Here is a 16,609-nt window from a genome sequence, read left to right as displayed (position 1 = left end):
GTCTCCCGATACTCCCATATTACACCTCTGCTCCGTGAGCTGCACTGGCTTCCAGTTGCCTTCCGGGTGAAATTCAAGGTGCTAGTGATGACATACAAAGCCCTACATGGCGTGGGTCCGGATTACCTACGGGAGCACCTACTGCCAGCGTCAACATCCCTCCGTCCTGTGCGCTCCCACAGAGAGGGCCTCCTCAGGGTGCCACCGGTCAGAGAATGTCGGCTGGTGACCCCCAGGGGGAGAGCATTCTCGGTGGGTGCGCCAATCCTTTGGAACCGCTTACCAGCTGAAATCCGGATGGCCCCCGACCTTCGCTCCTTCCGGCGTGATCTAAAAACTTATCTATTCCAACAAGCCGGCCTGGCCTGATGGATTTGGGTTTTAAAATTTTCTCACTTTATTGCTTTATTGTATTCTTACTTTATTGCTCTGTACACCGCCCTGAGTCCTCCGGGAGAAGGGCGGTATATAAAACAAACAAATAAATAAATAAATAAAGCACATACATATATAACAAACTTAGAATGCAAAATACAAACGCTGAGGCTCCCTCTGTCAACAATATTGACCAGTACTGGGTTTCACTAAAACCCCCTCCTCCTAATCCCTATGGGAAAAGCCAGGATTTTACAGACTTTCCAAAGGGCAACATAGTCAGTGTCACCCAGATTTATGGAGGGGGGATGTTCCAGAGGGAAGGCACTACAATATTCTTGAATCTTACAAGATGGCATTGTTTCATAGAAGGGACCCAGAGATGTAAACCCACAAATAAATTGGCCCTGTAAAGGTGAAAGGTGAAAAACCACATTTTGAACTGTACTCAGAAGCATATTAGAATCAATCAGCTTCTTGCTGTAGAGGTATTACATTGACAATCTTGGTGTACCCAATACTGCGTGATGCTGCATTCTGAAAGCACTGAAACTTTCAAATGCTTTTCAAGACAGCCCTACGTACAGCATATTGCACTACAGTAATACAGACAAGAAATGACTCGGGCATTAGAACCTCTCAATCTACAAATCGATGCAACTGATGTACGCAATGATTTGTGCAATGATCATCCTAGCTACATCTACCGCCTATTCCTCAAGCAGGGGTTGTGAGTCCCAGATTACACACCAATTCTGTGTGTAATTCTGTCTGGTGGAGTGCTACTTCATCCAGAGTTATAACTGGAACAGATCAGAATCAGAAGGCCTCAAAACCCCGAGACATCCAGAATACTCTGTCTTGCTAGGGTTCAGCTGCAACATGTTCATCCCAATCCACTGGGTAAGCACCTCTACAGCATCATTTGCACAGCCTGGGGCAGAAATGTACTACTGGGTAGCATCCACATAATGATATCTTACCCCATATAGATGTTAAACAGCAATTAAATAGGAATAGAGAAAGAGTTGACTGCTAGGGTTAGATCTCTCTTCCACTCCAAATGGGTATCAAGGTAAGAGGATAACCATCACCACAAAACTCCCAGTCCCAACCCTCTAAGCCATTCCAGAAGGATATTGAATGTTGAAAGATCCAGAAGGATAAGGACAGATGCACCACTTCCATCCCAAGCCCTCCACAAGTCATCCACAAGCATAACCAATGCTGTTTTGATGCTTAAGCCTAGCCTGAAACTAGATTGAAAAAGGTCCAGATGATCCACTTCATCCAAAGCCCTTTGAAGCTGGGAACTAAGGACCCTCTCAACAATCTTCCCCCAAAAGGAAAGGCTTGGGAGACTGGCAAAGAAGCATTCACCACGGGTTGGATTCAACAAATAACCTCCCAGGAGGTCTTAACCAGCCAGAAGGGATACAGACATCCAAACTCATGATCCCAAGATCCTGTCCACTTCCTCAGGACTGACAGGCCAGAATTCTTTCCAGATAACTGAGATTGCACCTCAGTTCAATTCTGTATGACTTGCCCAGGCAGAATCCAACTTCAAAATGAGCCCATTTTCACTGCTCTTGTTACAACAAAGTAAAGTTTAATAGTATTTTATCTGTGCCCCTATTTGTTATTTGTCTCCTCCAGTGGCACTCTAGGCATTTCATCTCACAGAGTCTCTCTGACAACCGGGGTGGGGTGGGGGGCTGGTTCTGGGATTCACAGATGGAGAGAATCTGCAAAGAAAGGATTAGATCCAGGATTGTTGTTGCCTGTTCATTTCAACCGGCTGATTTCTAAGACCTTGGACAGGTCATTCAACATAGCTTCAGGAACATCTCCAAGCTACTTCTGGGAATCAATTGAGCCGATTAGTCATCTAGAATAAATTAATCAAATTTATTCTCACTAGCTGAGAACTCTAAGGCTCCAAGTGAGTCATTTGTCCATGACAAGGGACTGAATGGCAATATTCCTCAAAACCAGATACATCACCATTGCCCAAAACAAATCCCAGATCTAGTGTATTTTACCTTCCAGTTATGTATAGGGCCCCTAATAAGCTGGATCAAATTAAATGACTGTATTGAACTCCCAAGCCGCCTCTGTCAGGCTGAAATCTCTCCTAATCATAAAACTGGGAAAATCCACCACCAACTGAACCACAGAGTCGAGAAGTAAAGACAAGGAAGCTGCTACCCAGCAAGAAAGCTTATACTACAGTAGTAAAAATCCCAACTGATCCTTCCATCCTAGATCAACAGGTTCTTAGATCTGGCTATGTTCAGCACAGAACTCCTGAGAGCCATCAGATTTCCAGATAACAATAGCCACCTTACCTTCCCTGTCCCAGGATCAAGGCTGATGCCATGCTCAAAACCCAGAATGCAAATTTCTAAGAGCGCACGCGCGCGCACACACACACACACACACACACACACAGAGTTTGAGTAATACAAACTAGGTTGCACCTCTGAATTAAGTCATCAATGAGTCTTATTACAGTTGGTTTTACATTTAATAGTAACAGATGGAGGGCAGGAACACTGAAGGTCTAATCTCAGGACTACGTGCAGAGCAGTAAAATGTTTCATTGGTAATAAACACTGAAGCTGCAATTCCTGAGAACAGCCCACTCTGTCCCTTGCCGTATCTCCCCATGACGTTTTTGCCTTCCTCCTGCTGCACATTCAGTCACCCAGACCACATTTACCCAATCCTCCTACACTATTTCCAATGCCTTGCCTTGCCATCCCCAATCAAAAAAAACCACCATTACTACCTCACACATGCAGTATCAGATGGATGACAAACTTACCCAAGCACTTGAATACTTTTGCCTAGCACACATCACCTACTACTTGGGGCATCTGCTTAAATTCCACTATATCCAATCCTTCCATGCACACCATTCCTCAGCCATACCACTCTCACTCTCACCACTCTCACCTGGACAGCCAGGAGTAGGACTGATTATACATTTCAACCATCTAGGTTGGCTAGATATGCACCCCCATCTCTCATACTAGCAGAGGAAACAATTCCAGACTCCCATAGGCCCTCTTTCCACAGCCAGATATGGCTAACCAGATATGGTCAGTCTTTCAATTCCTTGGGTTGCTTTAAGATGTAACCAATAAAGTAGGTCCAGAAAGCGAAGCAAAGTCAATTCAAAATGACTGACTGATAATACCTAAATTATGTGCTGTTGTTGTTCAGTCACTAAATCATGTCCGACACTTCACAAACCCCATGAACCATAGCATGCCAGGCCCCCCTGTCCTCCACTGTTTCTCTGAGTCTACCTAAACTCATCCCACTGTGTTGATGACATATCTCCTGTCCCCTTCTCATTTTGCCTTCAATCTTTCCCAAAATCAGGATCTTTTCTATAATGAGTCCTCTCTTCTCATTTGGTGGCCAAAATATTTGAGTTTCAGCTTCAGTATCTGTCCTTCCAAAGGATAGTCATGATTAATTTCCTTTAGGATTTGATTTGTGTTTTGATCTCCTTGCAGCCAAAGGACTCTCAACACAAATTATCTGTAACTGTGGATAATTACTTGTACGAATTATTTGTAACTATGGATGATAAGTTCATCTAATTTGCAAGGACAGAAACAAAGAATAACTCTGCATGGCTTATTTGTAAAGTGTTTCACAAAGTCAGAAGCAGGAAACAACTGTTGCCCATTCAATTCTGTCTAATCTTCATCCAAGGAACTGCTGCATGAATTATTCTGTATTGTGACCTCTACAAGTTGCTCTTGTAGACTACTACAAACCAGATTAATACTTGGCTATAATCAACAAGAACCTCTGGTTCTAGAGTATTTTCAACACTGCATTATGGTTTCAATAACATTTTTTATTTTACCAACCTTCAACTGATGTGCTAGTTCTGAGCTAGTTGTTGGTTTTTCTGTTCAAACTAAACATTTCACGACCATGAAAAGCGTCACAGAACTTTATGCTACAACCATTTGAAAATGTAGTGCATACCGTATTTTCCGGCGTATAAGATGACTGGGCGTATAAGACAACCCCCTACATTTCCTGTTAAATTATAGGGTTTGGGCTATACTCGCCGTATAAGACTACCCCTCTTCCAACGCACACCAAATAAAAATTAAAAAACATCAGATTTGATTTTAATATGGTAATTTTAATTCAAATGCTTATGACATGCAGGTGCTTAGTAGGAAAACTGTCACTTATAAACATAAGGCTGTTTGTCATCAAACATGTAAACATAAAACAGTGCAAGTGGATTAAACTATAATAATAATAATAATAATAATAATAATAATAATAATAATAATAATAATAATAAGAAGAAGAAGAAGAAGAAGAAGAAGAAGAAGAAGAAGAAGAAGAAGAAGAAAGAAGAAGAAGAAGAGGAGGAAGAGGAAGAGGAAGAAGAAGAAGAAGAAGAAGAAGAAGAAGAAGAAGAAGAAGAAGAAGAAGAAGAAGAAGAAGAAGAAGAAGAAGAAGAAGAAGAAGAAGAAGAAGAAGAAGAAGAAGGAAGAAGAAGTAGTTGGAGGGGACCTTGGAGGTCATCTAGTCCAACCCCCTGCTAAGGCAGAAAACCCTATACCATTTCAGACAAAAGGCTGTCCAGTCTCTTCTTAAAAACTTCCAGTGTTGGAGCATTCACCACTTCTGGAGGCAGGTTGTTCCACTGGTTAATTGTTCTAACTGTCAGGAAGTTTCTCCTTAGTTCTAGGTTGCTACTCTCCTTGATTAGTTTCCATCCATTACTTCTTGTCCTGCTTTCAGGTGCTTTGGAGAATAGCATGACTCCCTCTTCTTTGTGGCAGCCCCTGATTCCAGCAACCATTCCCTATTTTCCTAATTCACTTTTTCACTTTTCCTAATTCACTCTAAAGCTTTCCCTGCGCAGAGCCTTAAGTAACACAAGCTGCCTGCAATTAGTGCAGGTTCGCATCCCACCAGGCTGAAGGTTGACTCAGCTTTCCATCCTTCCAAGGTAGGTAAAATGAGGACCCAGATTGTTGGGGGCAATTAGCTGACTTTGTAATAATGCTGCTTGGGGGGGGTGAAAGCCCTAATAAACAGGCATATACACAGAATGAAGGCTATTGCTAAGCACATTGATTTGTGCTTTAAATTGTAACCACCCTGAGTCTTCGGAGAAGGGCAAGATATAAATGGGATTTTTTTAAAAAAAAGACCAAATGGGAGATCCGCTCCAGGTTTTCCAGCCAGCCCGCCCAGTTCCTGAGTCAAATGTGTCCTTAGAGCTAAGCCGCTGCTCTGGCTGCTGCCTTCCCCACCTGCCTTTCAAGTTGGGATATACTACAGCTGCTCTTCAACTTTAGAAGAAAAGACGCCCAGACCCCAGCCTGTAAAAAATCACAGACTGCAGCTTCTTCTCCAATTGGTCCCGCTTTCCCTGCGCAGACTAAATGGGAGATCCGCTCCAGGTTTTCCAGCCAGCACTGTCCCTAAATTTTCAGCACCCGGCATATAAGACGACCCCTGACTTTTCAGAAGATTTTCATGTGTTAAAAAGTAGTCTTATACGCCGGAAACTACGGTATCTTTGTGGAAATTCTGTATTTGGCAAAAAAAAGCATTTAACTTTTCCTCCATAATAAAGTTAGAATGGCATTAAAAGTTAAAGAACTAAATCAACACACACAGTGTGCTTCCTTCTTTATTGTCAAAATAATCTCTGCTCTGATGGTTCTGGCATTTAATAATGTTCTTTGAAATTCTGCATGAGAAATGAATTTTCTACTCAGTTATTGAATCAGAATCCAGTGTTTTATATTGTATAGTACAGAGACTTATTAAGATGCAGACTTTAAGGTCCTTTCAGACCCATAACAAATAGATCAGGACAGACACATGCTTATAGTGTATTCTGAAACCTGTCACAAGTGTTCCCAATTTTTTTCCCAAAAAATAATTCACAGCACTTCTAGCAGGGCAAATACTATCTTGCAGGATGTAAAGCTATATTTTAAAGAATTTATAATATACACTTTACAGTATATATATATATTGTATATACCACAGGTCGGCAACCCGCAGCTCTGGAGCCGCATGCGGCTCTTTAAGCCGTCTCCTGCGGCTCCCAGTCGCCCGGTGCGCGCGCACCTCTCCGAACAGGCAGTTGTGTGCGCGCACCTCTCCGAACGGGCAGTGGTACGTGCGCACCTCTCCGAACGGAGAGTGGCGCCACCCATATGGAGAGGTGCGCGTGCACCTCTCCGAACGGGCGGTGGTGCCACCCGTTTGGAAAGCTGCCGCAGCCCGTTTGCAGACCTGCCGCCTTCCTCCAAAGGCGGTAGCTCTGCAAACGGGCCACGGCAGCTTCCCAAACCAGCAGCAGCAGATGTGCAAACGGGTGGCGCCACCTTTGGAGAGGTGCGCGCGCACCTCTCGGAATGGGCGGTGGTGCCGCCCATTTGGAAAGCTGCCGCGGCCTGTTTGCAACAACTCTGAAGGCGGCAACTCTGCAAACGGGCTATGGCAGCTTGCAGACCTACCGCCACCCGTTTCTGCAAACAGGTGGCGCCGCCACCCGTTCGGAGAGTGGGAAGGTTTGGAGAGCTGTGTGCGCACCTCTCCGAACGGACGGCGGTTTGGAGGTCCCGGGGCTGGCTCCGGTGGTGCCCGGGCTGGAGGCAGCGCCGCAACCCAGTGCCCGTCGCCAGGGAGACCCGTCACTGCACAGGTGCCTCCCAAACAAAACGGGTTTTTTGCGCATTCGCGTGTGTGGACGCTCTTTTGCTTTTTCTGGTTGCCGACCCCTGGTATATACATATATGTGCAGCCATGAAGAAAATAAATTAATAGCCTAAAGGAGTATGTGCAGTGAATGATAGCATAATTCCAATAATTACTTTCTGGGTATCGTGGAGCATTAATCTTTCCATTGGAAAAAATGTTCTTCATACTAGTACAATTCAAGCTTTTTATTGTTTTATTGTAAGAATTTATTTTCTGCTTTTTCTTAATTAAAATTATTCCAAATCAGACTAAACTTTTTTTCACATCAGAACAACACAGTCTTTAGATTATGAGGCTGATGGGGAAGAACAAGAACGAACTTGATTTTACCTTTTTTAGAATCTTCTGTTTCATTTAGTTCTTTCTGTGCTTCTTCAATTTTATCTAAAAGAAAAAAATATTAAAACTAAAAAAGCAAAACTTATTTTTAAGTATTACACTTTCCCAACTAACAGTTGTTCAATAACCATTTATAAAATATTCTTGATATTACTGAGTAGTTTACACATACATAATGTAAATGTTGCCCACTACAGAAACTTAGGGCAAAACCCCATGTTATTATTAAAAACTGTTAAAGTATTAATTAGCACAACCTATTCTTGCTTTTTCTGCTGAATAAAAATAGTCCTACAAAGAAGTAAGACTTAATATTGTCCCTAGGAAAATTCTCTCTCTGTAATAAAAATCTAGAAGCTTCAATTTAACAAATAGACACCAAACGTAGTGGGATTAAAGAATGCTTTAAAATGAAGATAATCAAATATGACAAAAGAAATATGAAAGAATGCCTTAAGATGATGAAGTTTAGTCTAAGGCAACAGAAAGGTGATGAGATTTACCATAGTGTAACCAGTTTAAACAGCTGTAGAAAGAAGTTACTTTCAAATGTCAAAGCTTTAACATATATAGTGAAAATAACTGATCATCTTCGAATTCTAAATCAGAGGTGCTGAGCTAAATCTAATTTAGCTGATTTCTGATCGCCACACATTCTAATAGGCCAGATGTTAAAGATAATGTTCCAGCTCTAGGGTAAAACTATGTCCATTAAAGGTTTTTTTTCTGCAAAGGAGGAAGAAAACAAGGTGTACATGAACTGAAAATCTGAAACAAGGTATCTTCCTCTTCTGAATTTTATTCCAACAGAACAAAATCAAATGAAATGTTTAACCATAGAGAACAATAGGACCACAAAATAAGTCTTGGTTCCTTCATTCTTGTCCTAAAGCTATAAAGATTGGTGCAATATTAGTATGTGCTAAGTAGTACTTACTACCCAGCTTATAGAAAAATTGTCAAATCGTTCATTCTGGACATTTTATAGCATGGAAAACAATGGAGGCAAATTTAGTTACAGTATTGCAGCTACCTGAACAATCATAGAATTGAGCCCAGTGAAGAAGCAAAAACAATGGATTCATTTTGCATTTCATGAATGCCAGTTTAATACAAAAAAATGTAGCTTTCAAGTTATTAACTTGAGACTTCTTCCTAAGGCACATGCAGAATGCACACTTTTTATATTTGACATGTTTCATGCACACATAAAAACAATATAGAAACTCTCAAAGGAATATCATTTTTGCAATTTGAAAAGTAAGCATCATAGCCACTTATTTGTATTTGGCAGCTTCCAAAAAAGCACAAAACAATGTCAATGCAGGATATTATTTGTATAAATAAAACTGGCAGAAAGAGAACACACAAGGACAAAATTAAAACACTCATGAATTCTAATCTGCTAATCTGTATAGTGAAAAGAATTTTAAACAGCAAGAAACTTATCTATTAGGCATTCCTATTACTAATTCTTACTTGTTCTTCCTTTAATGAGATAGCTTGGCATGTCAGAATTTTTCTCATCCCTGATCTAAATTAACATGAGTGATATTAATGTCTTTTCTCCTCTTAACTCTCCAACTGTCTTGGACAGAAAAAGAAGACTATGTGAAGCGTTCTCAATTCCTAATGACTTCATTGACATGGCCATGTAGTTTTAGTGTGTGTTGGGGGGGGAAATATGAATGGTTTGTACTGCATTTTATTAGAATTATGAAGGCTGTAGGCTAAAATATTCAAAAAGCACCAGATTCATTAAGGTAGAATCAGTAGTTAGTGAAGTTACTCAAGTAGTTAATCAAGATGCTTTCATGTGCTCAGTGATCATCAGCAATATATGAAGATTACAATAAAGCTACCCAGAATGTCTTGCTTAATTGATTGTATAAAGCCCCAAGTATTTAAAAGTATATATGCATGTGTATATATAAATAAAAAACTGGAACTATTATTCTTTATCGGTGAGTTTGCCAAATTGATTTACAGTCTCTGTTTCAACTTATTGCCATGACAACCATGACAGGTTGCTATTATTTTCACATCACCTTGCTGAGTCAAAATGAGATTTACTCAGGGCCATCCAATGAATCCTTATCTGAACTAGGATTTGAATCAAGATTAGAGTCCAATAATCTTTCACAAAATTATGCATTTGCATGTGTGCATACATGCATGTATATTTCCCTATACTCCAAAATGTGTAATTTTTATTCATTAAAACATCAGGATACTGTGAGGGTGGATGAATGAGAATTTTATTTTTTACAATGAATGTTTTGCAAAAAATATATATGAGCCTGGAAAATAAGCACTGCCTACAGAGCAAATGTTTATGATAATCAATTCCACCTACACATCTAACTGATCCATCAACAGTGGAGATGCTTTAAATGTTGATGCCCACAGTAATCTAGTATTTCTGAAAACACGGAAAGCAGATGCAGTGTCTATTCAGAATTCCCCCTACACTGCAAATCATTGTAGTAATTTCTGAATGGTAGAATCAGTATCAAGATAAAAAATGGCTGTTACCTAAAATAACTGAACAAAACAAAAATTAAAAATAAAGTAAAACCTCTTAATGCTAACACCCCTTAGTTTATAGGGCTGTGTGCTTGATTGTGTATGATTACTCTAATTCCAGTAATGCAATTCTATTCCTTGCTATCAGTTCTCCAAATCAATCAAATTCAAGTATATGAATAGCTCCAATCCCATACAAGCAACAATTTTATTTGATGATGACCACAATGGTAATGCTATTTTGTCCCACCTTTGTGGCAAACTTTATGAGTCATTATTATTAATATTATCATTATTATTGTGTGCCCAAAGCCAGAGTTTTAGACAACAAAAATTCATAGCAGTTTTACAGACTGCTGAAAGCAAAAAGAAATGAAAGAAGCCATTACAATGGTTCCATGCCTCGCCCTTGTTATTTGACATCTTTCTATTTCAGTTACAGTCCCACCTCTACCTTCAAACTATGTATTCCCAGATCCTTCTTCTTTATGGCTCTATAAAATGCAATAGCTCTTTTTAGCATTCAGCATAAAATATGGAGAGCTCAAACTTGATAAAAAATAATGTTGCAGATACAAGGCTGCGTTCAGCTGGCAGCTCCCAAAAAAGAAAAAGAAAAAACAGCCATGCAATAATACATTGGAAGCCATAAGATTCGTACTTCTGTTTCAAGACATCCAGTAAAAAGGTGTCCACGGCTTCCTTAAATAACTGGTTCCACAGCAGAACTGCTCTTTTAAAAGTTTTATCTTAAAATGCAATTGAATTAATTCTTCCTATAATGTCTTAAATTGTCCTGTAATCTTGGATGCTACAGAATATATCAAGAACTTTCTGCTTCAAGGAACTGGGAGTTTCCCGAAAAATACATTCCCAATAAAACTGATAAAAAAGTAATATTATGGTTACTCAGTTATATTTCTATCATGTAAATTTTATTCACTAACAGTGAACTGGTCTTGAAACACTCGGATTCTAAAAGATTGGTGGATGTGGAGTAAAACCTCATTGGTTCACAGTAATGCAACTTTACAAAAATGTCTGCACCTACATTCCACAGCACTCACCCACCCACCCACTCAACAACCTACTTGTGAACTGCTTATGAAAAAACTTATTATGGCCGGAGTTTGCAACACCTGCTCCCCCATTAACTTAGCATCTTGAAAGCCAGCAGGAAGTTGCAAGTCCCGGTCACGTGAAGTCTTTCCTTAATGACCCGTGATCTTCACTGAATGAAGGCAACAGGGACTGCTGGGACTTCCATCACACAGTCACAGTCATGTGGCATCTCACTTTGTGACTGCATCACTTAGTGATCGAAATTCCAGTCCCAATTACTGTTAGTTAGTAATGACTACTCGTACAAAATTTTGGGGCCCAACCTAGAAAGTAAGTAATAGGTTAGGTCAGGGGTAGGCAACCTTGGCTCTTTTATGACTCGTGGACTTCAACTCCCAGAATTCCTGAGCCAGCATGGCTGACTCAGGAATTCTGGGAATTGAAGTCCACAAGTCATAAAAGAGCCAAGGTTGCCTACCCCTGGGTTAGGTTGTGCAAAGTATTATAGACTGAATGCACTTGAATTATATTGATAGTAAGCAAATGTACCTTCATCTAAGTGTTCCTTTATTGTGCCATTACTGAGCAACTGGTGACAATGTCGCTTTGTCATATGGAAGCTGAAAATCTCTTGGTTTCAACCCATTTTCTATTGGACTGCCTCTAAAGACTGAAAACTTTCATTAATTCCAAATTATGTGATTGGCATAGCACATCCATATGCAGTATAGGCAGTCCTCAACTTACAACAATTCATTTAGTGACCGTTCAAAGTTACAACGGCATTGAAAAAAGTGACTTATGTCCATTTTTCCACAGTTACCACCTTTGCAGCATCACCACAATCATGTGATCACCACGGTCATGTGATCAAAATTCAGCTGCTTGGCAACTGGTTCATACTTAAGACCGTTGCTGTATCCCAAGGTCATGTGATCACCTTTTGCGACCTTCCAACAAGCAAAGTCAATGGGGAAGCCAGATTCACTTAACAACCAGGTTACTAACTTACCAACTACAGTAAGTCACATAACAACTGTGGCAAGAAAAGTTGTAAAATGGGGCAAAGTTCAGTTAACAACTGTCTCACTTAACAACAGAAATTTTGGGCTCAATTGTGGTTGTAAGTCAAGGACTACCTGTATATTAAACATAGATCCTAAAATAGGTTTCAACTCTTTCGAAGTTTACCTGTTACTTGAAATATATGGAGAGCCACATGCCGCCAATCTTATTTCACAGAGATCTTTTACTACCAATAGGCCATGGGAAAACCACTCTCAGTCCAACATCTACAACTAAATGGATTTCCACAGCCAATATGATATTATGCATGTTGTTAAAACATGGAATAATTTCACTACACTGGATACATTTTATATTTTCTCATACTAGTTCACTGCAATCGAAACAATGTACAGTGCTTAGCACTGCATTTCTAATTATTTGTTCCAAAGAAACAGATGGGGACAAGCAGATGGTATTTCGCAAATATCTTGGAATTCACAGACTATAAAGACACATGGATTCGTTATTTTCAGCGACTATTTCTCGTTTAGGACCACAAGGCTATATAACCATGGTAACAGACTGAATGATCAGGTATGACCCACAGCTTTCCTTCTGAGAATTCACAGAAGAGCTGCTTTATTTTCTCAGCCTTTATACAATGAACCTCTCCTTTCTTCCCATTTATCATAACTGGCACACGCAGTTCACTCCAAACATATTCCACATCCTCAAATATTTATTAAAATAGAGAACGTTAACATTATTAAGTGCAATGATTAAAACGTACTGGAATTCTCCTGCTGAAAGAATGAACGCTGTGTGCGAGCCCTAGCTTCTCTAATGACCTGTATTATACCCCTCCAAAATATTGTTGTTTTTCACAAAATCAGAACTTCCTCATTCCTGTCCAACAGCTTGAAGAACTTGTAATTGGATTCCACATTTCTAAAATTGGGGATTTAAATGATATACTTTTCTTCAATATAAAGATTAAAGAGAGTATTGAAAACTGACTCGACTCCTACAAAACAAAAGGTCAATGAGAGCTTGTATAGACTTAGTCTTGCCACTAGGAGTCAGCTTTGTATAAGTAATTATTAGAATCAAACATTCTCCAGTGTACAAGAAAAGTTAATGCTAATAAAAATGGATAACTTTTTGTACATGTTAAGAAAGGAAGAGTATCAATACTAGCATCAGATACAGTATGTCAGTAAATAACTCTTACAACTATTGTTGCAGCAGCAGCAATTAATAAGCATGCTATGAAAGCTTTTCTATAAAGTTAAATTGCCCCAATCAGGATGCAGTACATTAATCCACCATTTGCTAAATAGACAAATGGACTTAATAATATTACTGTTCCTCAAGCTACACCTGAAGGCACCATCAGTGGCTGTTATTTTTATTGATGCGTGAAACACATAGATAGATGTTAAATTTCAAAGATTCACATGTGCATGTCAAGCAGTAATGCAGTTGTATAGGAGAACGTATGTATAAGCAGTTGAGCTACCACATTTTTCTTTAAAAAGTCCTCATGATACTCCACCCTTGATCTCCAGTAATGTGGGCATTGTTTCATCACACCAGTAATGTTACACAAATCGATACCATAAAATCGATACCATCAAAACTATGAAGTAGTAGGTAGATCTGAAAGTTTGAGAGCGTGCCAAAGAGAGTAAGGACTGTCAGTGGGGCAACTCTTCTCAAAGTGATGCTATGGGGAACATACCTACCACAAAAATACTCATTAATGAGAAAACAAATTTCTTGCAGTTCAAGAGCATGGTTGAATACACCATACAATATCTTTGATTATGCCTGAATGATTTCACCTTCCCTTAGTTCAAATAAAGTTAATCCTCTATATACGAAGTTGAGCCTAGAATTACAATAGTAAATTGTTGCAGTTAAGTGACCATGCCTGATTTTATCATTTTTGCTGCAGTTAAGTGAATATCATGGTTGTTAAGTGAATCTATTTTATCCAATGGACTTTTGCTGGAAACAGGAAATAAATGCTAGAAACTGGCAAAAAAAAAACCATCAAAAATTATGGTCACGTGAAAATGAGATGCTACAGATGGCTGTAAAGTGAGTTGGTTGCCAAGCATCCAAAATGCAATTACTGTGGGGGTGGTGGAGGGGATGCGGCCATTGGAACTTCAAAATTGGGTCATCGGTACCTGGGGGGGGGGAATCTGGTGTAAATTCAGTTGCTAAGCAATTGGTTGTTAAGCAAGGCTATCTATAGCTGATTTGCAACAGCCATCTTATAAGTCCTTTCACATCAATCTATCTAAGCCTCATTCTATGCCTACTCCCTACCTGCATCCAGGTTTTCTTACCTTATTTGAAAAATGTTTTGGGTAAACCAATTAAAGTCCAGTTTTCACTCATGATTAGCTGCCCATAGGGCCTTGATTCCCTCAATAAGAGCTAACTACCCAAGAGTTCGAACTTTGTATGAGATTTAACATAACCTTAAAAATCTAGCTTTCAATTTTAAATCCCTGTAATGAGATTGCAACGATTTGGGACACAAAAGCATAGAAGTTGTTGTTTTTTTTATCAGCAGTTGAACATTTGGCCTTGTTGGAGGTCTTTATTCTATAATAAATCAATGCCACATTATAATTAAATTTTATCATCATATTAACCGCCAAAAGAATGTTACAATACTGCATCCTAAAGTTTACTATTCAAAACAAGAGATATAATAACTCAGAATAATAAAGACATCAATAGAAACTACAAAGTGGGACTTTAAAGCGCAGGGGGAACTCCTATGAAAACCTAAAGATCAACAAATTTATTATAGTATGAGGTTTTGTGAACTAGCATCTCCTTAATAAAATATATTTATTATAGTATCAGCAAATAAAAATGGGGAGATGTCATAGTATTTTTTGCATTTCTCTAATTCTCCTTGTGTTTTCATGTTTCCTACTGAAGTTAACCATTTAATAAAATAGAATTTAGCCCATTTAACAGGATGTTTCTATAAATCACACTAAGCCATAATATGGTTCATTTCTTTCTGATTTACATATCATGCACAAATTGATGTATGTGCACCAGTAAACCTATTGTTCATTTAAGAGCACTAAACTAATATAAAACTAGTGTTTGTTAACTTAATAGTAGCACCTGAGCATCATAACCCAGATTCGCCTGGTACACCAGTTGCGCCCCTTTCTGGACCGAGATGCCCTACGTACAGTCACCCACGCACTCATTACCTCCCGTATAGACTACTGCAATGCTCTCTACATGGGGCTGCCCTTGAAGACCACCCGGAGGCTTCAGCTGGTGCAGAGTGCGGCTGCACGGGTAGTGATGGGAGCACCCCGATACTCCCATATTACACCCCTCCTGCGTGAGCTGCATTGGTTACCGGTTGCCCTCCGGGTGAGATTTAAGGTGCTGGTACTTACATTTAAAGCCCTACATGGCCTAGGCCCGGGATACTTGCAGGACAATCTGCTGCCGGGAACAAATTCCCATTGCCCAGTACGCTCACACAGAGAAGGCCTCCTTGGAGTACCGTCAGCTAGACAATGTCGGCTGGCGACCCCCAGGGGAAGAGCCTTCTCTGTGGGAGCGCCAGCCCTGTGGAACCAGCTCCCCCCTGAGCTTCAGATGGCCCAAGATCTCCAGTCCTTTCGCCGCGGCCTCAAAACACTCCTTTTCCACCTGGCTGACCTGGACTGACAGGGATTTTAATTATGTTTACAATTTTTAACTCTAATTTTAATTTATTTTAATTTTTAATTTTAATTTATTGTACAGAGACCTTTAATTTTAATTTTATCTTAATTTCTGTATTTATTATATGTTATTGTTGTTAGCCGCCCTGAGTCCCTCGGGAGATAGGGCGGGATATAAGTCCCATTAATAAATAAATAAATAAATAACATGATGTATGAACAGGTTTATGAGATGCAATTTTGACTTCCTGAATTATTTATAGATATTTGTTTGCATATTGCTAAACTTTTAATCAGTCCTGAGACACGCAAGGCAAATAATCTAAAACAGAAACGGAAATCAATCATCATTATTTTGCTCATCTACAGAACTAACCCAGACTTGCTTAATAAATCATGCTTTAAACAAACTTAGGCTTAATACAATGTATGAATGTAAGGAACTATAATTCAAGTACAAGGGTGGCTTATCAAAGTTAAGAAAAGCAAAAGAGTTTTTACAAAACAAAATAGATTTATCCGAGTCAAAGAAGCGAGACAGAACCAAAAATTTCAAATATTGATATACTTTATATATCACAGTAGATGGCAGCATCAAGCTGACCTTAGCTCATCTAGAAAAAGCTAACCAAACCTAGATTCATTAATATTAGATGAAGCAAGGAAACCCCAATACCTATAGGCTAGATAGGGAATGTAAAAAAACATCCCAGAATGTGATAAAAATAAGCCATTTTATAAAGTTTCTAAGAGTACTCTATGCAAGTGGTCATGAGATCACTAGAACATATCCTTGAGGAAGCCTT

At 39.4% G+C, this 16,609-nt stretch overlaps 1 protein-coding gene across 1 annotated transcript in view; it reads right to left on the bottom strand.

Moving 5' to 3' along the window:
• Positions 1-16,609, bottom strand: part of HIVEP1 (HIVEP zinc finger 1) — a 91,876-nt gene that overhangs the window by 46,123 nt on the left and 29,144 nt on the right. Inside the window, exon 4 of the mRNA XM_081324400.1 lies at positions 7,480-7,533. Coding sequence (XP_081180526.1) covers positions 7,480-7,533 — 54 coding nt within the window. The remainder of the gene's footprint in view (positions 1-7,479; positions 7,534-16,609) is intronic.

Source organism: Vipera berus (genome assembly GCF_964194415.1).
Source record: "Vipera berus genome assembly, chromosome: 3".
In the NCBI taxonomy this organism is placed as follows: Eukaryota; Metazoa; Chordata; class Lepidosauria; order Squamata; family Viperidae; genus Vipera; species Vipera berus.
Note: the sequence above shows the minus strand (reverse complement) of the source record. Positions and strands in the feature narration are given on the sequence as shown.